At 37.0% G+C, this 24644-nt stretch overlaps 1 protein-coding gene and 1 pseudogene across 2 annotated transcripts in view; both read right to left on the bottom strand.

Annotated features, from left to right (window-relative positions):
* Window positions 1-6667: 6667 nt before the first annotated feature.
* Cert1 (ceramide transporter 1) overlaps window positions 6668-24644 on the bottom strand; it is a 73544-nt gene continuing 55567 nt past the window's right edge. For both annotated transcript variants that reach the window (XM_087203167.1, XM_087203166.1), the window contains 6 exons: window positions 19023-19155; window positions 17946-18016; window positions 15563-15691; window positions 14922-15051; window positions 13939-14075; window positions 6668-9729 (listed from right to left, as the gene is read on the bottom strand). In XM_087203167.1, the coding sequence (XP_087059293.1) occupies window positions 13948-14075; window positions 14922-15051; window positions 15563-15691; window positions 17946-18016; window positions 19023-19155 (591 nt within the window). In that variant the 3' untranslated portion in view covers window positions 6668-9729; window positions 13939-13947. The remainder of the gene's footprint in view (window positions 9730-13938; window positions 14076-14921; window positions 15052-15562; window positions 15692-17945; window positions 18017-19022; window positions 19156-24644) is intronic.
* Window positions 22913-24399, bottom strand: LOC106008667 (ESF1 homolog pseudogene; annotated as a pseudogene).

A 24644-nucleotide genomic window follows, 5' to 3' on the forward strand; every position in this document is an offset into this window, starting at 1 on the left:
CAAAGGTGGGAGGTGTTAGGAGGACGCTTTCTGAGTATGTATTTAAGCTGTATCAGCTGAACTGGAGAAGGGAATTTGTACAGCTTCCTATAGCCAAGGTTGGATTTGTCAGAAGAGCTGACTTGGTTTATTTGCAGTTGTTGACCATGCTTGCTGTAGAAGTGAAAAGGTATGTTTGAGCCACTACCAACCAGGGCCCAGATTCTAGAGATTTAGTTTGATTTTCTTCTTGAAATTACCTGTGATCACATATGTGGTCATCCTCTCCCAAGCAAAGCAGTGTAGACAGAAAATGAAGGACTTTGCACCCCACATCCTGCTTGGGTATTGATGGGCAGTGACATGCATGTGGCAGGACAGGTAGTTTTCCATTGCTGTAACAGATACCTGAGAAAAATAAGCAGGAAAGGGGTTTTTGGCTTATAGTTTTGAAGATTTCAGCCCATGACACATTGGTCCCATTGTTTTGGCTTTGTGGTACCACATACATCATGGTGGGAAATGTGTGGTGCTGGAGGCCTGTTTATCTCCTGGCTAGTAATCAGAGCAACAGGAAGAAAGCTGGGTCCCAGAGTCCCTTCTAGAGCATGACCACACTGACTGGAAGACCTCTAGACCCCACTGAAAGTTGCACCATCTCCCAGTAGGTGCATGGACTGGGGACCAAGGGGTCATTCCTAGTCTAAACTACATCAGGTTTTTCCTCCATGCAGGAGAGAATACAGAGTAAAATCGTCAAGGACTCTCACAGCAAACAGTGTGAGCTCAAAGGACACAAAGCAGCAAAGCACACCAAGTTCGATTCACTATATAGGAGGGTGAAGCACTTACATTAACACTTTGTTGAGAGTTTTTTCTAAAAGACCATTGTTTCTCCAACTATGCTCCTATGCTGTAAAGCTAGAATTTATTTTTAATGAACTTTGCCCCATCAGCAAAAAGAATGGGTAACCTTTATGCTGGAAGCTAGGAGAAGATGGCAAATGGTTGTTTATAGTTACATGTTTTAAGATTAACATGACATTTTAATTGTGGTGTACATGGAATGTCCTCTCCCTCTGAGCAAGTCTGAGAGCTGCCAAGAGGTGTGGGCATTCTTGTGTCAGGATGTGAGTTCAAGTCTCACAGTTGCTAGCAAACCTGTGCTAACAGCTGGGGCAGAGTGCTCTGTTAACAGTGCTTTAAATTCCAGTGGGTGTCACACATACTTGGAGAACCTGTTTAAACATTGGTGCCTATGCCCTAGGGTTTCTGTTTCCCCATCTAGAGTGGGGCCTGGACTTTAGCAGCTCTAACAACTTTGCAGGTGGATCTGCTGCTGTATATAATAGGGTTGAATTTCAGTGTGAAGTTCTCAGTACAACTGGGAGTTAATCATATTTGAAAATTGTTCTTTCAGAAGCACCAAGTTGGAAAACACTCAAGGAGAACAAGTGCTGGTTAATAAATCAGAATGAGTCCTAGAGAGGAGTGACAGCCAACCAAGTAGAAAAGTTACTTGGATTTGGTGATTTCCAACCCTACCCCCATAATCCCTAAACACCACAGAGGTCTCCACATCTTCAGCTTGTGGAATGACTGCCCCTGAGAAAGACTTTTGGCCACTATTGCCCTCCCATAAGACAGTAGAAGACAAAAGCACACACACAAATTTGAAGTACTTACACAGATGATCGCATATACACTATCCATGCTACCAAGTGTGCCCTATAGCCCCAAAGCTGCTCCTTTGTACTGTAACTTTCAGGTCCGCTACACTGGACCAGGAAACCCATTAAACAGCGTTCCAGTTAAGTCTGAAGCCAACTGTCAGCATAAAAACAGGCTTTGTGCCAGCCACTAACAAAGCATAGCAGTGCTTTGTGCGTTCTGTCAAAACTTGGCAAGAAGGCTTCAGGAAGTAATCAAAATTGGAAGGTCTGCAGCCACTTAGCCTGTGTGTATTACAGCATGTCTTTGTTTCTGTGTCACTTGTAAATTGAAACTGATCAGGGATTGAAAGGACTGTTGGGTAGAGTGGTGGACAGTTGAGGGAACGATTTTTGGTCAGTCTGCACTCCTTGGACACAAGCAAATCTAGATTATTGTTGGTCCTGATATGTGATTAAAGAACCTTACAACCTAGTTTTCAGCCCCAAAGAGCTGACAGTGTCTTATCTTGCCGTGCCACTCTAGACTTGGGCTGTAGCCTCACCTGGCTCCTTCAGTGGAGCTATGAAGTTTGGGTGCACTTCCTGCATAGTTCAGTCTCATCTAGGGCAGACCTGTGACAGCTGTTGCTCTTAACTTCCTCTCTACTGCAAAATATACTTAGTTCTGTGTGGGCCCCACCTTGGCCCATGGCTCCTTCAGCAGATCTGAACGTTCTTTCTCCAGGCCGTGGCACTTGTTAAGTAACCAAAGCTTAAAATTGGTTTGCTGGTCCAACCTGGATAGTTCAAGGTTTAAATTGAGTTCTTGGGAGACAGCCATTTGTAACACCCCCGGACCATGCTTACTGGGTCGTAGAATCCAAGCCCTCCATGCCCCTCAGAAAAACAGTGAACACATATCTCCAGTGTTTCTTGATGAATTATATATACATAAATAAAAGTTAAACATGTTTTTCCCCCTGAACTCATAAATCTTGCCCATGTTATCCTCTAGACTGAGGTCTTATTCCTAAAAACAAATTCCATACATTTACAGGTCTTCAATGGTTGTTGAAAGGCTAATAAACATTTACTGCAAAGAGAAATTTATAATAAGAGAAAGGCTGTGTTGGAGCTGAGAATTGAGAGACCTTCATTCTAACCCTTGGTCTGCTATTAACTGGCTGGGAGCCTTAGGTTATTCACCTCATTACCTCTTGTCCTCAGTTTCCTTATAAAATGAGCCAGTGGATCAGGCCTTTTAAGGTCTAATCCAGCACTACATAGTCTATGAATTGCTGTTTATTCTTACCTCATATGTGTACTTATCTGCACTGAATCATTCTGTCACCCAAGAACAGAAATGTCTTTTTCTAGTGGTTGAAATATGGTTCTCAAGTAAGTACCTAATTTGGGGAGCAGTCTAGGTCAGTGGTGGTGAACTGATGGCACGAGTGCTGCAGTGGGCTGTATCACTGAAAGCTCTAAAAGGTTTGCCATCACTGTTCTAGGACCTCCCCAGAGCACCAGAGATACTCAGCAGAAATGGCTCAGCCAGTTGTCTTCCTTCTGATAATCTCCCCTTGGAAGCTAGCTGCACAGCTAACTCTAACCTTTTGGATCCCAGACCTCTGTGGGTCACAGCATTTGCCTCCTTGGGATGCCTGGCTCATCTGCCACTGCCCCTGGCTGGCACTGCACTTCTTTATGGAGCTTGAGGCCCAGAGGAAAAGGAGATGATGGATCTCCTCTTTTTGTACTCAGCATATCCTTTTTGGATACCTTTACCATATATTCCTTGTTTTCAAATCTGCACCTTATTGAAATGAACAATCCTTTTACCCCTCCAGTTTCATTTGTTCCTTCTTTCCACAATCCATCCACTCACCCCCACACCCATGCTACCTTTTTACCACCTCACACCTTTTTAAATATACAGATCTGACTTTAGGTGCACTCAAAAGCTACTACCTAGCATGTATTTGTAGCTGCCTTAATAACTCCTGAGATTTGTGTATGTTAACACGTTAATTATACAAATTAATGGGATTCATTGTGGCATTTCCGTAAATTATGTGGTATGTCCATCCACCCTTCTTCCATCTCCTTTCCATTTCTCCTCTTTCCACAACCCCATTCTCAGTCCCTCTAGTGTCAGTTCCTTTTATTTTCCACGATACTTCTCTGTATCTGGCTTACATCCTCAAAGCATCTTAAAGTACATCATCTTGCTCTTCCCTAAACAAACCTGTGATGTAACCATGATAGGTGGCTCTTATTTTAGAACATTAGACACACTAAAATGACTTGCTCAAGATAACAATGTCCAAATGGGAAAGCCAGAAAACCTTCAGTGTTATTCTTTCTCAGTATGTTGAATATATGGTAACCCAGCACATTTAGAAACTCACTAAGAAACAACACATCTATTGGATTGTGGGAATTAAGTCCATCACTGACTATAAATTAAATTATTTTGAGAATGGAGAATAAACAAAAAGCTTTGTAAATCTTAAATGTGATTTACTCTATTAGTGTACCTTATTCAAATACTCCTGATTTCAAAGCCAATTTCCTCTTAATTTGGATAAATTTCTAAAAAGCTTGGATATAACAAAAACGATGAAATCCAGATGTCCTGTTTACTGCTGTATCCCCAATCCTGGAACACTGCCTAGCATGTATTAGATGCTAAATATTTACTGCATTGATCACGGGGCTCAGTAGCAGAGCACTTGCCTAGCAGGTATAAGGCCCTGCCTGGGTTTGATCCCCAGCACCACCATGAAGAAAAACAAAAAATTTACTAATTTTGAGTACTGGCTTGGACTTTGACTAAACCTTGACTTTGCTGCCATGCAGATTCTCTGCTGCTGGATCTAACCACCATTAAGAGTCCCAATTCTAAGAACAGAAATGCAATAACTACAGTAAACTGATTGGAGTGAATCCAAAGCTTGCTGTGATTTGCAGCCTCAGTGGTCATTTTGTGGCAGGCAGCTCACAAAACAGTGACAGCAGTATTGAGACATACCTGCAAGTCTGAGATAAAATGCTATCTTTGGGCTTCATGGTGGTGTTTCCTAAGTTCCTTGTTTCATTTCTCTAAGCTGCAATATAGGAAGGCACGTAAGGCATCAAATGGTGGTCAAATTTTTTCGTTGACTTTCCAGTATCTAGTGGAATTTCATGAGAAACAGAAGTATTTGGGGAGCCCGGGGATTTAGCTCTGTGGTTTCATTGCCTACTGTAAAAGCGCAAGGACCCGAGTTCAATCCCTGGTACCAAAAAACAAAACAAAACAAGTATTTGGGATCTCATGAAGCCAATATTGAAAGGTAGGGTAGGCCCACACCATAAAAGTGTTACTCTCCAAGCATGTTAGCTCTTTCTAGTTTACCAAATGCTGTATCCTACAAATTAAATAGGGATTAAAAAGAAGCAGAATGGAGAAACCGTTTACTTACTAGTCACTCAGTAGACCTAAAACCCTGGCCTGTTTCTTCGTCTGTAAAATATGGGTGGTTCTGACAACACCTACCATCACAGAAGTCAGAAAAGGCATGTAGAGTACTATCTGGTACAACACAAGAGATCCTCATTCAGCACCTCATAAAAGTGTGTAGTAGGAAAATTCTGGCTGGGCATCTTTTAACAACTTTAAAGATATTTGAGTTTTATAATTATATCCCAAACTGAAAGAATTCTATGGAAGAGAAGAAAAAGACTGAAAAGGCCAAAATAGCTTAACTTTGTGTAAGGCTATTAGAAATATACAGATGTGAGGGCTGGGAATTTAGCTCAGTGGTGCCGCCGCCTGCCTCGCAAGCACAAGGTCCTGTGTTCCATCACCGGTACCAAAAAACAAAACAAAACAAAAATATGCAGATGTGGAATGTTCACAGAAAATTTGCTTTAGTATATGCAAATGATAAGTCATGTTGCAATCAAGCTCCAACAATGGCAAAAAAAATTAGAATATACTATAAAAGCAACCCAGTCTGAAATTGGTATAACTATTAGGTTATATTCCAAAGTTGAGCCTTTGGTAAAAATCAGAATTGTTAAAACTGCTCTTTAAAACTCACAAGGAAGGTCATATACTCCTTTCTCTGTCAAATGCAGCACATTAGCCACGTTCCCCCTGTAGCATTTCAGACTGAGTAGTTGGCTTGTATTTATGGGTCATTTTTTAAGATGCATCTGTGAACACTAGGAAAGAAATATGCTCAGTATCTTCCAATACAGCCCTGGAGGGACCCCAATGAGTGACTCCACATCTACACTTCCCTTCTGAAGGTTGTTCAGGGCATAAATTCCCTGATTGCAACAAGTGTAGCTGACCATGTTATTTACATAAATCAAATTATTTGTGGCTAAGTTCAGGCAGTTGAGTTACAAATTAAATGCCTATGATTCAGACATTGTGGCTTCATTTTAGAAATATTCAATCCATGGCTTCATTCTCTAGCAATTTTATGAAACTTCTAAAACGATCCACAGAAATAAAAATTTAAATTTATCCAACTACATGTGTATGTATATTATATATATACATATATATCCCATGTACTTGATATAGCCTATCCTGTTCTGTTTTTTAAAAGATTTAGGTTGTGCTGGCATATACCTGTAATCCTAGCTACTAAGGAGGCTGAGGTGGTAGGATTATGAGTTTGAAGCTAGACTGGGCAATTTAGTGGGACTCTGTCGCAAAGAAAAAGAAGAAAAAAAAAAGAACTAGGGCTGTTGTTCAGTGGTAGATCATTTGTCTGGCATGCATGAGGCCCTAGGTTCAACGCCCAGCAACACAAGAAGAAAAAGAAAAAGAAAAAAAGAGAAAGAGAAAGGAAAAAAAGAAGAGAAAACGAAAGAAAGAAAGAGGTTGCAACTCACAAATAATTTTGATTCTTAGACAGTTACAACCTACACTTTGAAGAACACTTTCAGTTGGTATTTCAAGAAAGCTTTTAACTACCCCGAGAATTATGTACGCTACCATCTTGGAGTTAAGGAAAACAAATCAAACAAGCACATTTGTCCATAACATTTTAATACTTTTCCACTTTTAAATACTGGTTTAAATTTTTTGATTGTAACATGGAAGGTCCAACTTTATTATTTTTAAAAAACATCATCAGAATCATAAAGCTATTATAGTTACACTCTACACACTCCCAAGGTACTTTAAAATGATTATGTTTTGAGACTGTAGATGAACAATGACAGTAAGCCAAATACACCATCTGTACAACCTGGACTAAATACTGGTGAAGTGTTTTAGCTGGACAAACAACCGATAAGCTTAAAGATAACCAGCACAATTTCACAGGAGAACCAGCTTGGCCCAACTAAAAATGTCTTTTTATAGCAACTGACACTGATGTACAGTTGGTACAAATTAGCTGATGAAACTGAACAAATGGGAAGTCCATTCTTCCTCTTCCTCATTTTGCTTTCTTACCTCTCTCCTTACCCTTTCCTCCCTTCCTCTCCTTGGTCTGGCTGCCCTGTAACAATCTCAAACCAACTGCTGCTCCTTCTCTACCAAAAAATCAGGAGTCCTGAATTCCAAGTGAAACACTGCTCTCTTATCCTGCACAGTAAGCACTCAGGGACAAAAACCTCAGATCACCAATATTTTTCAGGTTTCGAACAGCACAAAGAAGTGACTGAGTAGAAAATAGAGTAAAAGGATAATTTTTCTTTTGCTTAGGGGAATAAAATTATCTGTGGATGAGAAAAATGTTAATATTCGGCATGTAGGAATTAGTCAAATGAAAATAATTTTAGGTGGTTGAAATACTATCTTAAGGCCAATACCCTTTTAAATGTTGACCTCTTCTGAAACATTTCCATTTTCCTGGACTCATTTCTAAATCTGATTGGGCAGGCAGGATATACTCCAGTAAAGTACCAGTACAGTTATCTAAAGGTAACATGTATCTTTTCATTCTTTTTAAATACAAATATTTTTAATGTAATCATTTTATTTACAGAATTGCAAAAAGTATGTATCATCACCTTTAGTGCAAATGCAACTAATGATAATTAGATTTAGATACTGCTTTGTAAACTTTCTATACCTTTGTAAAATATAGTTATCCGATTTAGTTATGAAAGAGTTACTTGTCCGTATTCATGTTACCAGACATGGCAAACAGAAACACAGTGGGCAAGGAGAATTACATTGAAGATTCCCTTCAGTGCTTATGAGTGAATGAACCTCCCTCCCAAACCCTCCCATTTTCCCATCCCAATCCCACAGCTGATTGTAAAATAAAATACACATTTGAGGTATAAACTTTTTTTTTAAACATCACAATATAAAATGTTAACTGGTGAAGTAGTAAACTGGTATGATAATTTGTCTTATTTGCCTTGCTAGCATTACCACCATGTAGGCACTTTTCCACATAGATTATGAACAGCATTTCTCTGTAATAAGGCATATTCCATGCACATCATTTAGAGAAAGGTAAATTTAAAAATAGAAAAGATTTATGGAGCATGAAATCTGCGTGCATGTAAAGTAAGCATATGTTTTATATGTATTTTTCTCTCTGTACAGAATTAATAAATATCACTATATCTGATGCAAGTAATTCACTTCCAGGATTCTGCATATTAAGTGATCAGGCTAATCCCATCATTAAATTATCACCTTGCATTTATCATTAAGACTCCATTACCATGTAGCCAAATAGAATACATACAGGATATGTTCTATGTGACATGATTTTCTGCTTTACAAAATGGGTCTGGTTTCTGTGTTTCCAAAGAGATTAACAAGTAAGCAAAGCATCTACAAAGTGCCTCTGACTTATATAAATACATCTGTGTGTAAACACAATGAAGATTTGAAGTGGGCAGTCATTTTGACTTCAATGAGTACCATTCCTTGCCTCAACTCCATGCTTCAAGGTTTTTTACAGAGGACTAAAACTAAAGAAGGCATTTTACACGTTAAGTTCTTATAGCAACTAAGCAAAGTATCAATTTGAGTAAGTGGAGTCCTTTGCTATGTTGCTGAAATCTGTGATCAAGAGGCAAATAGGAACAATTGCTCAGATTTTGTGTATACCTTGCAACATATCTTTTAAACTGACCCAAACTAGGGTGAGCAAATATATCTGTTACAGAATACTAGATATTTATATTGAATCAAATGTCAAATTCAAACAGGGCTATTTGCTTTAACAAGTATACTGTATATTCTGCTACAAATTTCAGAAAAACATAAGCTCATCTTATCCTGACCATTTTACTAGAATGCATTCAATACCCACAAGATTTGTACAGATGTTTCTGTCTGGAGGCAGGCAGAGCCAATTTAAGGATTACCAAACTGTGTTTGTAACAAACTGAAAAAAATCTGTAGCACATAGTACACAACCAAAAAAATACAACAGAAATATAAAGGTATGGGGGGGGTGGATAAAACTTTTCACTCTTTCTCCATCAGAACCAAGGTTCTTCATAGGAATAAGACTATAGAAAAGGCAAAATCACAGGTTATTGACAGCCCTGCTATTAAGACACTTACGTGACAACACCAATCATTATAGAAATCAGCAGCAATGAATTCTGTGATTATACAAAGCAAAAAAAGTCAAAAAAAATTCTGGACACAGATTTGACTGTAGGCCTGAAGAAAGAATCCCATCTAGATTACAGAAAGCACATGCCCATGTGCATTCCACTTTTGTGCTTTTCTTTTGTGCACAAAACCTGATAAAACTGAGGATCTTAGGCTGGACCATAGTAAATTAAAAATTTTGAAAAAGTTCTCCAAAATTAAAGCATCAATTCCTAGTTGTGATTAAGAGTTGATTTTTTTCCTCTTCTAGGAACAAGCAAATAAAAATATAGCCACGCACATGTAATTGTACATCTATAGCACATGCTGAGCGAGGAGATCTATCAGGAGGACAGCTAGTGTTAGATGCTCAGCTTTACTATTGCAGTATCTCTTCATTTCTGTACACAAGCTCAGGGTGTTGGGCCACAAACAAGGCTGTAGATCCTTTGTTCCAGCTTAGAGGATTCAACTTTTTCTTTTTTCTTCAACATTCGTCACACAGCCTTGGTTCAGTCACTGCAGAAAAGAAAACAAGTAAAAACCTCAGCTCAATATTACTAACAGCTGCAGGACTACCACAACAGTGTCCTCCCATCCTCCAAGTTCAGGGTATGCACTGAAGGTCTGCTAAAATTTTTAAGGATTTTTCATCTTTAGAAATGTAAAATTATTAACTTTATAAACCTATCCCCTAAGAAAGGAAGAGAAATTTATAAAGAAATATTTTGAAAATTAGAAAAAAAATTTTTTTTTTTTTTGGTACCAGGGATCGAACTTGGGTCCTTGTGCTTGCACAGCAGGTAGGTGAAACCACTGAGCTAAATCCCTGAGACCAGAAAAAATTTTTAAAAGAGCAATGTGTAACCAGAAGTCTCTGGCTTTTTATCCCATAAACTGGCAAGAACCTTCTTAGCCTTCAACAAAGCTGTACCATCTAATACCATTAATCAAGAATTTAAGAAATTTACTCAACTGTGGGTGAGAGGCTTGTCTTACACAAGAAATAAACAAGCTCAAACCCATTGTCTAAGGTTTTACATGTTTAAAACATGTTTAGATCTCATTACCTCTTCACAGAACTTCTCTAAAGATGGTAATACACTACTGAAAATTAGTACATTTCCTGCATCAAAAGTAAGAGTGTTAATTTCCCTAGGGTTTCAATTCTATAATCCACAACAAAAATGTATCTTCCAGGGGCAACCCATTTTCCAATCCCCCTTCTGTCTCTCTTAGATACAAGTTATCCTTCTCTCAATAAATTTTCCTACTCTTTTAAAAAAAAATGTATCTTCCATAATTACTGAGAAAAAAAATGCCACTTTTGGTTACCAAAAATTTTTACCACATGTTAAGGTCTGAATTTGGATCTCTATAAGAAAGAAATTAAATCTACAGTGATACTTTAGTTGTAGAATGGCACCAAGCTCAGACTTTCCATTACTTGAATGGCAGTTTGAAAATAATTTGTTTGCTCTTTGTAAGTCTGCACAATAGTTGAACCAAAAATCTGACTCGAAAAGACCTGTACAGCTGAGAGTGAGTCACTCGCTGGGTCTTGCAGTAGACACAAAGGGGTGACTGACCCTTCAGTCTAAGCGCCACTCTCACCCAGACAACATACAGTGCTTGTGCCAGTGCGTTCAAACATTTGTTACTGTGCTTTTTTGTTTGTAAAGTATAACCAGGGCTCCAAAGAAAGTTAGTGATACCAGCAGTAAAGCTAAGAGGAAAACTGGGAGAACCATAGTAGAGTTAAAGAAAGAAAACATTGTGAAATTTGTTAAAGTCCTGGAAAAATGAACTTATAAGTGTAATTTTGGGGCCTCAGAACCAATTAGTTGGTTTTCCATTATTTATTATGGGAAAAATATGTTCAGTTCTTGAACTTTTCAGTGTTCAAGCATCAATTTTGAAGGAATTGAGTTTGACAACTGAGGTATCACTGTATACTCAAAGAGCCAGTGCTGAGTTTTGGCTGATGACTTTTTTCAGTTACACCTTAGTATTACACATCCACCTACCAACAAACAATGCTATCTTCTTCCACAGAGATGAATTTTTAAAAAAGGATTCAATCTCCTTCTAGGTCTACTAAAGAAAAATGTGCATATATGTGTGCTCACATACACATGCATACATAGTCAATAAAATAGTGTTCAAATTCCACCATCTGGAGACAAATGCTGTTAATATCCTAATATGTTTATTTCAAATGTTTAAAATATTCTTCTTGAAGATAGCTGAGAGCATATTCAACATACAGCTACATTCTGATTTCTCTTAATACGAGGTTCTACTTATTGCCTTGCTTAGCCGGAACATCTAAGTTGTTCTGATAAAAAAGGTAAGATAAAACATCAAGAAAGAGGCCCTTTCAGCAAAGAGACAGTGAAAAAGAGGGAGAGCAGATGCTTGGTCTCGGTTAAGGTGAATCAGAAACGTTTGAGAAAACTGTAAGGCTACAGCAAGAGACATATAGCTAAGTACAATGACAAGTCTGCTACTGTCATAAGCCACCAGTTTTCTGATTTATTTAATAAATATGGCACAGAGAAAGAACCAATAAGTAACATGTCCAGATGTAGCTATAACAATTCTAAAGCACACAGTATTCTAAAAATAGTCAAAGCATTTATGGAACACACAGAAAGCGTGAAGAGAGAGAATCCCTAACAGATCAGGTTTTCCAGTATGAACCATTTAGGTAAGAAAGATCAGAATCTGTTTAACATTTTTCCAGGAACCTTGTTCCTAGGACAAGCAATATATCCCAGACATCAATGAAATAACACTTGTGTTAGTATCTGACAACAAATTTAGTCTTTGTGGCTTTTTTTTTTTAAAGAAAGTTACACTATGCATTAGAAATCAGACTTAATGGACCAAAACACACAAAATTAGAGAAACACAGAACTACACTGTGAAACAGAGGGGTGGGGCAGGAGGAGGGAGAATTTTTCACCTATCATGTTGATTTGTTTCATACAGTAAGAAAGCATGTGGAAATAGACACTATTCTACCTTACTGCTAGGGAAGTGGTAAATTAAGAAACCTCAATGGAGGACAATTATCTACATTACAAATACACAAACCCTTAGCATGGCCAGCAGTACCACATGTAGTAATTTGTTCTATACATAAACTATTTTTTTTTGAAGCAGGGCCTTGCTTTGTAGTGCAGGCTGGCCTTGAACTCATGGTGATCATTCTGCCTCAGCCTCCTGAGGTTGAGGCTCTACACATAAGATTTTAAATGTAAAATGTCATATTGATAAAACTGTAACGTTGTCCTAGTAAAAACTGGAAAGTCAGATGTGGCAGCTCATGGTAATCCCAGCACTTCTGAGGTAAGAGGATTGTAGTTCAAAGTCAGTCTGAACAACTTAGTAACACCCTACCTCAAATTAATAAAAAGGGCATGGGTATAGCTCAGTGTGAAGGCCCTGGGTTCAATTTCTAAGAGAGACAGATGGATGGACAGACGGGGAGGGAGAGGGAGGAGAGTGAGGTAGAAGGAGAAAAGATAAGACAGAATAATAATCTCAAATGCACACCTGGTTAGATTATGTACATCCATATAAGGAGGATAAAAGTTCCTTACTCATATGAAAAAACTTCAAGATAAAGTAAGTGCAAATTCAAGGAAAGGTATTCAGTGTGCCCCTCATCCTTGGTATTGGAGATGGACCTCAGTGCCTCACACTACCACTCTATCACTGGACTCTACCACTCAGGGATAAACACTGAGCTATACCCATAGCCCTTTTTATTTATTTTTTAATTTCGAGAAAGGGTCTTGCTAGGTTGCCATGCTGGCCTCAAATTTCAGAGCCTCCTGCCTCAGCTTCCTGAGCAGCTGGTTTTACAGGCATGTGCCATCATGCCTGGCCTTTCTTTTAACAACACAAAAGGGGATGTGCACTTGTATTTGCTTGTTCAGATATTTAAAAAAACCTCCAAGAAGATACACAAGAAACCAATAACAGCATATATAATAATATAGATACAATATACAAACATAAAACTTTGGGGGACAAAATAGGTGAAGGAGGGGAGGCATTTTAAACTTCTGAAACATGTTAATGTATTACTTCTTAAAAAATTAAAAATTTCAGGGCCAGGGATTTAGCTCAGTGGTGCCATCACCTGCCTTGCAAGCACAAGGTCCTGAGCTCGATCCCTGGTACCCCCACCCAAATTTAAATTTCAGCTCTTTGCATAAAGATGCTCAGTGTATCATTATTTGACAGTAAATACATAAAAGCAACTCAGGCATTATGGGGTTGGCCAATAAACTCTGCAACATTCATATAACATGTTAAAAGAATGAGAGTATTTTATTCTTTATATTGGAAGACAGTCAAAATTACTGCTAAGTGAAAAAAGAAAGCTTCAAACTAGTAAGTATGGAATAAGCACATTTTTTAAAAACACTCAAAAATACGTCAGTATATGCACAGAAAGGTCTAGAAGAACATACTACAAGAATAACAGTGGTTTTTGGGAAAGAACAAAGGGAATTTTGACTTCTGAAATTCTATAGTTTTGTAATGGTAAAATTTCTCTAAATATTGTTAGTTGGAAAAAATAAAGTAAGTTTTAAAGGCAATAAACTACAACCTTCTTATGTGGGAACATCAAAGAACAGCAACTACTTTTAACAACTGAATTTAATATCTGTAGGGTCATAGTAGTTAAATTAAGTTTGTATCTTCCAGTACCTGATAATACTAGAATAAAATAGGTTTTCCTGCAGTTTTTTCTTGCACATAAGAAGTAAAACGTTTTAGAAATTTAGGATATTCTCGCTTTGCCACTGCCCTTAACACTGAGGCTGGTGCCCATCCTCCAGGATTAACTGCAAGATAAAGGAAAATTAAATTGTATTAATATATAATTCTCCACATACAGTACATGTGAAATATTTTTCTTTGTTCCTTTGCCTTTTAAAAAACCTGTTGAACACTTAGCATGTCTTAAAGTTGCAACTATTGATTTCATAATACTAACCCACCAGACATGATCAGATAATAAATAAGAAAGCATTTATTATCTTTCAAAAATGTTCTTGGTTCGCTGACATGCAAACCTAACCAGAGCAAATATTTTAAGCTAGTTAAGGTAGATCTGTTCATCAACCTCTACTATAATTAAATAATAACTTACTCAGATACCATTGTTTCTTTAAACATTTTATAGAAATGAGTATTTAACTAGAGCAACTGCAATGACAATGCAGGTACAGATAGGTGTAGTAAGGAAGCAAGTAATGAAAATGGCTCTCCAGCAGTGTGTGAAATAAATATCAAAGTACAGGTTACCAAGGACTAAGAGCAGTGATTCAGAAAATTAAAGGCCTCACAAAAGGAAAAAAACTTATTTCTTTCTCTGCTGCTGCTTCTATTCTTAATTGTAAATACATTCTATCAAATATATAACAAAAAGGTTCTTAAAACCAAAGATATATATGTGATTGTGACCTAGAGAGAAAGTTTTAAAATTCACCCATTCAGCCCCAGCTTCAGAAATTTTCATGCACTAGTCCTAGGGTAAAATTAAAGCTATTAATCTTTAAATTAATGGGTATTTTCAAAGTCTCCCCCCAAATTCTGATATACATCTCTCAAAATTAAAACTTAGTACTCTAAAGGTTAAAAAGTAAAAAAGGCATTTGAACAAAATATTTGAAACAAAAAATACATACCATTAGCTACATAGGTAATCTTGCATAGAATGTTTTCCCTGCTTATCTCCTGGTCTCCCTCTGGTGGACTTACCAACGTTTGACAAATCATAGCAATATTTATTTTGGCACGAACACATCGATTGTTTAGCTGCCAAAGCAAACAAAAACAAAAATGTACCAGTATAGCAGATATTCACTATTTTACTATTTTGTAATTTCTAGTGGCCTAATACATTAGTTTAACCAAAATCATAGAGCTTATCAAAATCTTCAACAAAATCTAATACGCACCAATAATACTTACAAAACTGATATAACACCAGGATTATCCCTCCTAAGTAGTACATGAAGCTAAATCAAAGTAGAAACTATAGTTTTGTAGTACTTGATAACTGCTTGAGTGTTAACTGGGAAGTTGCCTACATATACTACCCTTTCAGCTGTTTCACCTAAACTGGGAAAGGAAAACAGCCCTGGTGGGATGTTCCCTGCCATGACAATTGCCCTCAGCCAATATATGGGCTGTACTGTTCCACAGTCAATTCAACATAATGCAAAATCAAAGAAGCATTATCAAATCAAGTATCAATGTGTGCGGAGCTAGGGGATATTTATTCCCTTTGCCCTGCACTGTATATTTAGCTTTACATTGTACTTACAGGAGCACTGTCATGATCCACAGAAAAATTACAAACTATCCAAGTTTCAGGGTCATTTTCAGTCAAGGCTGGTATCTTTCGAATAGCAGAAAGATACAGTACATCTCGCTGAGAAGCAGGCCATACTCTCTGTGAAAAGTTGAAAATTTTCTGAAAATTTGAATCACTTTTTATGCAGATGGCACACAGGACCAAAAACAAAACAAATGTAAAACCAATTAAATGTCTTGAAGGTGAAAACTGTCAAATTTTAAATGGAAAGCATCAGAACACACACCAAAGGACTGATTACAAACATATTATCCAAGGCTTTTCAGAATAATATAATCAAAGGAATAATAGTCTATTTTTTCTTTTTCAATTATAGCAAATTTACCATTTTAACCATTTTTTTAGTGTTTAATTCGGTGGTACTGATTACATTCACAATGCTATGTCACCATCACCATTATCTATTTCTGAAATTCAACATCATCCCAAACAGAAACTCTGTATCCATGAGGTAACAATGGGCTGCTCCCCATCCTCACAGTCCAGCATAAAGTTCTGCTTAGAGACTCAAAGACTCCTTTGATATAACATATCTGGAAGAATTCGAAATCATTAGATCAAGTATTTCTACATTAATATACCCAGAAAAACACATGGAAATGACAGAACTTAGGTCTCTGATAACTGGGACTACTTTTAAATAATAAAAAATAAACTTTTATATCTCCCCGTCCCCCCACACCATCCAGAGATCGAACTCAGGACCTTGAGCTTGTAAGGCAGGTGCGGCACCACTGAGCCATATCCCCAGCCCATTTTTAAGTCACTTTTACTTTGGGGGATTTAGCACATGGGACTGAACTTTGTGCTTATTATGCAATGCCTTTCTTGATTACTGAGAGCTATAAATAGCCAATAATTCGATGTCAACACCACACACATTTGCAAAATGAAATGGTTCATCTTTTAAAAATGCAAAATTCCATGAAGCTGATGAAAGCTGTGTTGAGGAAATGCATGTGAAGCAACAAAAATGAAGATTATTGGCTTCACACGCAACTGCCCAAAACTACTTTCAGAAAGAACCAGTACAGTAATGTGCCCAAGGCCCCAGCTTCTTAGGAGAGCGCAAGCGGGTGAGGGTAGCCTGGGGAACACAAGGCCCTACCTCAATCATAAATGAAAATCAGAAGGAGCCAGGTGTGGTGGGACACACCTCCGCTCCCCGCTCCATGGTTGACCAAGGCAGGAAGATTATGAATTTGAGGGCATCTAGGGCAACTTAACAAGACCTTGACTAAAACAAAAACCAGAACAAACACAAACAATAGGGCTGGGGATGAAGCTGAGTGGCAGAGCACTTGCCTATCATGCCTAAAGTCCTGAATTTGAAAAAAAAACACCTCACGAATACATATCTACAAGGCTGCTAAGAAGAATAACCAAATGTAAGGAGACAAGTAGTTTTCTTTAGGATATTATGAAAGATGTCAAATTTAAAGAGTAATATATTGTATCATATGATTTTGTTGACAAAATTATTTCAAGACAATTTGTTCATTTTAAGAATCACCAAGTAATTTTAACTTAATTTTGTTACATAAAAGATGTTATTCTAATAATTTTAATTTTATCTTTCAAACTTAATATTGAACCCTATTCTCTACTATTTACCAGGCAGAATATATTCAGTAGGTTGTTTATCAGGATCAATTATTTTCAGGAAACAAAGTTCTTCTTTTGATTCTAAATTACTGGTCATTTGTCTTCATTACAAATATAGGGCAATCAATTGATATTTTAACATTTATTAAATTTTAGATTTCACATTAGACCCCAAACCTGTATGCCTAAACAGAATTTCTATTGCTATGTATTTCTGGAGCAGCTACTTCATAAGATGAAACATAGCTCATAAATTACTCTGTCTCTGTGTGCTCTAGTGTAGGACCAGCCTCTCAGAGGTTATGCTCAGCAACTTTCCTTGCTTTGAGATAATTCACTTAGATCACTTTCATGTCTTTTAGTCTCAACATAGGCTAATGCTAAATGTTTCCTGACCTTTATTATTATGGTCAAAGGGTGTATGACTGGGAACTATCATTTATTAACTACAAAGCCTAGACATGGAGAAGTAGTAAATGGTTCTCAGAAGGCTCTTTCCTAGACTTACACTGTGCATAAAGAGTAACTATAGAGCTTGAACAAACACTTGTTTTTCTAGATTTTATTTCTTAGATTCTTGCCTGCACATTTTCTGCTGTAAATGAGTTGATAAACCTTTCAAATATACAATATTTATGAACTATTAATAAAGTCTTTGGGTCATTTATATTCCTATCAAATGCATGAATTACATTGGCATCTTTTGGGTGAATGATGAGATCCTTACCTTGTGTGTCTGATAAACGATGATTGCATTATCAGCTAATGTTTCCACCACATGAAAATTTTCTATAGTTGCTGAAATGAAGAGAATAATATTAGTAGCCAAAAAGACAACACAACCTTTTGCTCAAATGTGATGAAGTCATTTATGCTGAAAGTCAATTACAGATGTACTTTATGGGTAAAAGGAATAGGATCCTGCCCTACCTAAGCTAAATGCACATGGAAGCTATTAATCTTAGGGTTACAGATTTGCTTTCACTCTGTAGATGGTAGCTGTGAGGTCTGACCACCAGGAAGGAAATCTCATTTTCTATGGCCCAATATCCATTGTCCTCAGCAAGAAAGCAATTCTAATCACTACTACATTACTCAGGGTCAAATAAATCCCAAACATGACAGCCCATTCCTCTTTCTAGTTTACTGAAGTTAAACTGTTCCACCTACGGGCCTAGGTAACTGTATCTGCGAAAAAGGAGTGCCAAACCATCAATAATAAACATCTTGTGATGTTCAGAAGTATCTGTATTTGTGAAACTTGATGTCTAAGAGAAATATATATACACTAAGAATAACTTTGACCATTGCAAGATTCACCTAGGACTTCACATGGAAACAAAATAGTTTAGGAAAGAGTACACAATAAAAAAGAAATCTTCAATTTCAGTTGTGGCTGTTCCACTAACTAGATCTGTGCCTTCTAACAAGTCACTGGACTCATCTGAATTTTATTTGTATGTCAAATACCCACTTTCATGCAGAATTATGGGCCATTCTTTCAAATGACTCTCTATCTCTAAAAAACATACTATCTTAGCAAGCATTTTGAACAGTGAAAGATCTATTTAAAATAATGTATGGGACGGCTGAGGATGTAGATAAGTGGTAGTACAATTGTCTAGCATGCATAAGGTCCCAGGTTCAATTCCCAGCACTGCAATCAATCAATCAATCAATCAATGTAAGATATATGATGCTCAGGATATTTTCTATATTAACTTTGTAAAGTATAGATCAGATGTAGAAAACCAGATTGAATTTAAATTCAAAACAGTAATAAGATTAAAATATAACAGCTTACTTTCCCAGTCATTGCGAACATCAACATTCCAGAAATAATTGCAGACTTCATGTCCTGTAACACCTTTAACTGCATGAGTAGCTTTCAAAGGATCCAGAACAATCCCATTTTCTTCTACTTCTCTTCTATATACCTAAAAAAGACGTATTAAAAAGCTGTTTGAAAAATCAAACCCCTAAAGTACAGATTTTTAAAGCATGCTTTTAAATTTAGCTGCTTTATACTTTTATGAAAATATATTTATATTCTGCTGAAAGAAAAAAATTTCAAATTAATGGATAATAAAAAATATTTTTCCTTTTTCTTATTCTCTTTTCAGGGGACAGGGTCTTGCTATGTAGTCCAGGCTGCTCTTGAACTTATCAAGCTAAACTCAAACTCATAAGGCTCCTAATTCAGTCTCCCAAGTGCTGAGTAATCCACCACACCAGGCTACAAAAAATATTTAAAATGACAAATTGAAGGTAAACTTCAACTATGAAAAACACATATAATAGTGAATGGAATATAATTATGAATTCTAAATAAATGTCATTTACCAAACATTCTCAAAAATTATTTAACATAGCCAAGAAGGACAAATTAAGTCTGGTAGAGTGCAATCTCCTGAAGGATGCTGATTTAAGGCTGCTTTGTTCAATGTTAAATCCCCAGCATTATTGAACAGTATCAGAAACACAGTAGGCACTCATTATTTGTTGAATCAAGCCCTGAAAACTAAAATGGCAAAGAGATTATAAATACATATTTAAAATACTGAAGCTGTACACCTTAAGTGCTGAATAAAATAACTATTTCAAAATTATAGTTTCCTATTTTAAAGAACTCTGTGATAAGTTCAAGAAATGAATAAACATGTTATCATGGGGAGAATCAGCTCTCAATTTATAGAGCCAGACAACGTCAGACATTTCATATTGTTTCTCTTTCACAATCTGTCTTGCCAAACTACCTTCCCCTACATGCTTTTTTGTTCACATTATAGGGACTACTAGTTTCCCAGTCACTCAAACTGGGAACTCCAGACTTCTAATCTCTAAGGCACCCAACAATTTTCCACTCTTACCTATTCGAGGTAGGCTTTCATCTTCTTGTGCCTGCCTTGTGAAATGGTTGTCTTGGTCTCTAGTTTCCTTCCTGTTTAATCTTCCTAAAATGATAGTTTGCATATAGTGGCTAACCCACTGCTACAGATTATTCTTAGTGGGTTGCTTTATGCTCCCTATAATCTAGCCCCAATTTCTCTCTCTCTAATTATGTTGGACTGTAGTGTAGGAGCACTTTTTTTTTTCTTTTTTTTTAATTAAATTCTTTTATTGGTACATTGTAGGTATACAACACAATTACATTTCTCATTGGGAACTGGACCTTTACATAATGCATCTTGGTTCTTATTTTTTCCCCATTCCTAGCCCTCCCTTCACGCCCTCCACCCTTCCCTATTTACAAAGACTTTATTTCCATTTTTTCCATTTCTCAGCATTTTTCCTTTCCCTTTCCTTTCCCCTGCCCCTCCCACTACCCCTACCCCTCTGGACCTTTTCTTCCTATTTTGCATTATCGATTATTCATTCTAATCATTGGTACATTTTAGGTATACAATATAATGACTTTCATCATTGGAAATTTGCACCTTTACACAGTCTCTCTTGGTTCTTATTTTTCACCCTTGCTCAGCCCTCCCTTCAACCCCTCCAGTCCTATTTACAAAGATTTTGTTCCTATTTTTCCATTTTCTCATATTAATCCCATTCCCTTCTATCCTTTCCCCTAGCCCTCCTACTTTCTTCCCCTTTGCCCCTTTTCTTCCTATTTCACATTACCTATTATACATTTTGGTCCTTATTTACACTTTCAGTTTCTCACACCAGAGAAACTATTTGGTATTTACACATGTGTGTCCTATTTATTTCACTTAAGAGTATTGCCTCAATGTGCATCCACTTAGCTATAAATGTCTCTAATTTCTCATGTTTTATGGCTGAGTAGTACTCCATTTAGAAAAAAATCACATTTTCTTTATCCAGTCTCCAGTTGATGGGCATTTGGGCTGTTTCCAAGTTTTAGCTATTACAAACTGAGGAGCACTTTTTTCTAAATTTCATTCCAGGAAGAAAGACTCTGTCAAGACTATCTTGTTCTTCACTCCTTTACTTTCTCATCCTTTCACTAAATGCTACGTACAGAAGGAGGAAAAAGGCAGGGTTAACTCACTGTCTTCTTTGCATTATCTTGGTCTGCTTTGGGAGCCTATGCCTAGGGGAAGACCCGTGATTGTCCAGCTATGCTAGGTGCATCATGTTTAATTCTGGGGTAACAAATTAGCAAGATTTTGTGGCACTGATCTAAAGCCAGTCAGGTCACCAAAATTATAGCTAACATTCTGGTAGCTCATTTGTTTGCCTTTTCTTCTTAATTATTCTCTGTCCGAGAGGAAATCTCAGCATTGATATGTGTGGCATTTACTAGAATAATTCTGACCAACAGTCTATGCAAAAATCTTGAATAAAGAATTTGCTTTTGAGTTTTTGCTACCATTTCTTGTCTAAGGTGCCTTCACCAATCTTTGTCACAAACTTGTTTCCATTTCCAGATGTAGTTCCTCATTGTAAAACATTGCTTCAAATCACAGAGCACGCTTTCTTTTCTAATTTTATAACTCATCTGTATTCTTCACTCATTACACGATTAGATGGAAGCAACTATCTTTTGAAATGTCAATATCCTTTTTTCTCAACTAAAATTTTAACTTAGAGAGAGTCTGATTAAATGCATATCTTTAGCATAGGGCTTTGGGCATGAGGTAATTCAAATTCAATGCTGCTTCTGTATCTCCCATTTCTTTTTCTTTTTGAGACAGTGTCTTGCTATGTAGTTCATGGTGGCCTCAAGCTCACTACGTAGCCCAGGCTGCAGGCTGGCCTCGAACTCATGGTAATCCTCCTGCCTGAGTTCCTGTAATCCTGCCACTGAGTGCTAGGATTACAGGCATGTGCTACCATGCCCGGCTTCCCATTTCTTGCTCTTATTCTCTGCCTGTTCTATTTAGGGATATGAATATGATTGGGTAACCAGACTCCAAATATCAGGGAGGAAAAATGTTACATTGAGAGAAAAGACAAAGAGTAAGGTACAGATCAAAGAGGAAGAGAAGCAAAGCGACATCTGGGTACAACATTTAGTGTATTAAAATATAAGACAAAAAGAAATAGAGGGCCATCAGCTCTCTAACTGCCCTCTGTTACATCTAACCCCCCAAATTTTATTTTCTCTATGGCTGAGGCAAAACAGAACCGTTTTGTAAAGAAATCAGTAAAAGTGAAACAAGAAAATAAAAAGATATTTTCTCAGTATCTGGTGCTTTTCTGATTGTATGTAATAACTTATATTTTTAATAAAAATATTTTGCACTTTTTATTTATAAATTATTTCCATAGACAAATTACTAAACATGACAATGAAGCTTTAACTAGGACTGACAAGGCGGGATCAATGGACTTCATTTCTGACATCTCAATCTCACTTTCTTTTTTCTTTACTGCCTGAGGAAGTTCTTTACCTTTTTTTGTTCTCTTTGCCAGGGTTTCTCCAGGATTGTTTTCATTGCTTGTTTTCTTGAAATTAGGATCTGTGGGAAGTATACATTGTCTGAAGTCATGCATGGCTAATACTTACCTACAAGTCATCCTCTAATAATTGTCTTTTTCATAAGCTGTTTCTTCTTTTTGCTCAGATTCTGGTGCTCCACAATCTTATTATAACTGAAGTGTTTCTTGCTGTTTTCTTCCTGATCCATCACGAGCCATTCCAGCTTTTGTCTATTTCATTTTCCTCCTCTGGAGATTTTACAGATTTCAGCGATTTTTTTCTTTAAATGTATTTTTAAAAACTTCTTCTGCAAAGTATGGGTCATTTAAATCAACATCAGAAAGAGTACATTTTCACTGGCCTCTTCAGTAAAAGCCTTCTGTTTGAGTCTTTTTATCTTTCTTCTCTAAAAACTGTTCCCAAGTGATCAATTCATTATCTTTTCCTTCTACTTTGTTTTTTCACTGTCTTTTCTACACTTTAAGAGCTGGAATCTACTTAATTTCAGTATCATTTTGTTTGTCTTTTCTTTTTCTTGAATAACCTGCAAGAGCTGCCTATATTTAGCAATTTGTTCATCATCATCCTTCGTTTTCCCATCATCTTCTCCAATGATTCCATCATTACCTTGTATGTAGTTCTTTTATTTCCTCTTCATCCTCACTAGAGGAAGCTAAATATGTTTGAAAATCCATGTCCAAAAGTACTTCCTTTCTTAGTTTTCTGTTGAGTGTTTTTTTTTTCTGGTACTGGGGATCGAACTCAGGACCTGTGCTTGCGAGGCAGGCATGGTGCCACTGAGCTAAATCCCCAGCCCTGTTGAGTATTGTGATTCCTTCATGATCAGTCTCATCCCCAGTGACCTCACTGATGTTCCCATTGTGGCAGATGTAAAATATTTTGAAATATATGCTGTTAAATCAACTTCTGAGGCCACCTCCTTAGTTTATCTGGTATAAACCCTAGAGCTATGAAAGAACAACTATTTTTGAATTCCAGCCATCACAACTCTCTTAAATTTTACTTGTTATTTTAGGAGAATCACAGTCCACTACTGCACAGTATACTTCAGTCATTTGAACTGATAATCTTTCAGTTTTTCTCTAAAAGTCCAATCTTTTTCAGAAGCATCTTCAGGAATTTTTAGTAACTCTATTGGTCCTTGAGGTTCCTGTTCCTTCATCCTCTCCTTTCCAAACTCTGAAAGACATAGCTTTAGAGAAAATTAATACCTCTTTTGGGCTTAACTGAGTTGAACAGAGCAAGTAAATCTTTTGCCTTTAATCTATCCCATGTTGCAAACTGCTAACTGACATGTAATCTCGTCAGCCCAGTTCTCTCCAAGCATGCTCAAAACCAGGTTCTTCTGGAAATAAATCTGCCAAATCATCTTCATCTTCAGCATTAGCTTTTATATTTCCTTGTCTCCTATAAGAACAGGACACTGTCACTTTCATTATCACCCTACCTTCATCATCTTCACTTCCATCATCAGATGAAGCTCTACTAACCTGTGATTTCATCTTCAGACTCTTCACTTCCTATTTTACCAGAACTGTCTGAATCTCCTTCCACAGCATCATTGTCAGAGATTTTATTACCACTATTTCTTGCTATTATGAATGGAAGCATGGTTGCTTTTTGTTTTTGTTTTCATACCGGGGATCGAACTCAGGACCTTGCATTTGTGAGGCAGGAGCAGTGCCACTGAGCTAAATCCCCGGCCCTGGTTGCTTTTTGTTTTAGAACAACTGCTCTTGAGAGATTTCACAATTTCAGAGGCACTTGTGTCTACTGTCTTTAATTTTCCTTTGAAAAAAGATTCTCTACTATGTTCAACAATGGATTTTTTTGTACAAGTTTTTTGCTGTCATTCTTGAGCTTTACTTCTGAATCTATCTTTATAGACTTACATAAGCTTTTCATTTACTCAATTCTTTCAGAATTACCTAAATCATTTTTATTTCCAGGATCCTTCTGAGTAATTTTCTTAGTTTCTTTTTCTCCTCAATCACATTTTTTGAATCTCTTTCT

Source organism: Heterocephalus glaber, unplaced genomic scaffold (assembly GCF_053883595.1).
Source record: "Heterocephalus glaber isolate CG9 unplaced genomic scaffold, H.glaber_assembly_v1.0 deba00001788, whole genome shotgun sequence".
Taxonomy (NCBI): Eukaryota; Metazoa; Chordata; class Mammalia; order Rodentia; family Bathyergidae; genus Heterocephalus; species Heterocephalus glaber.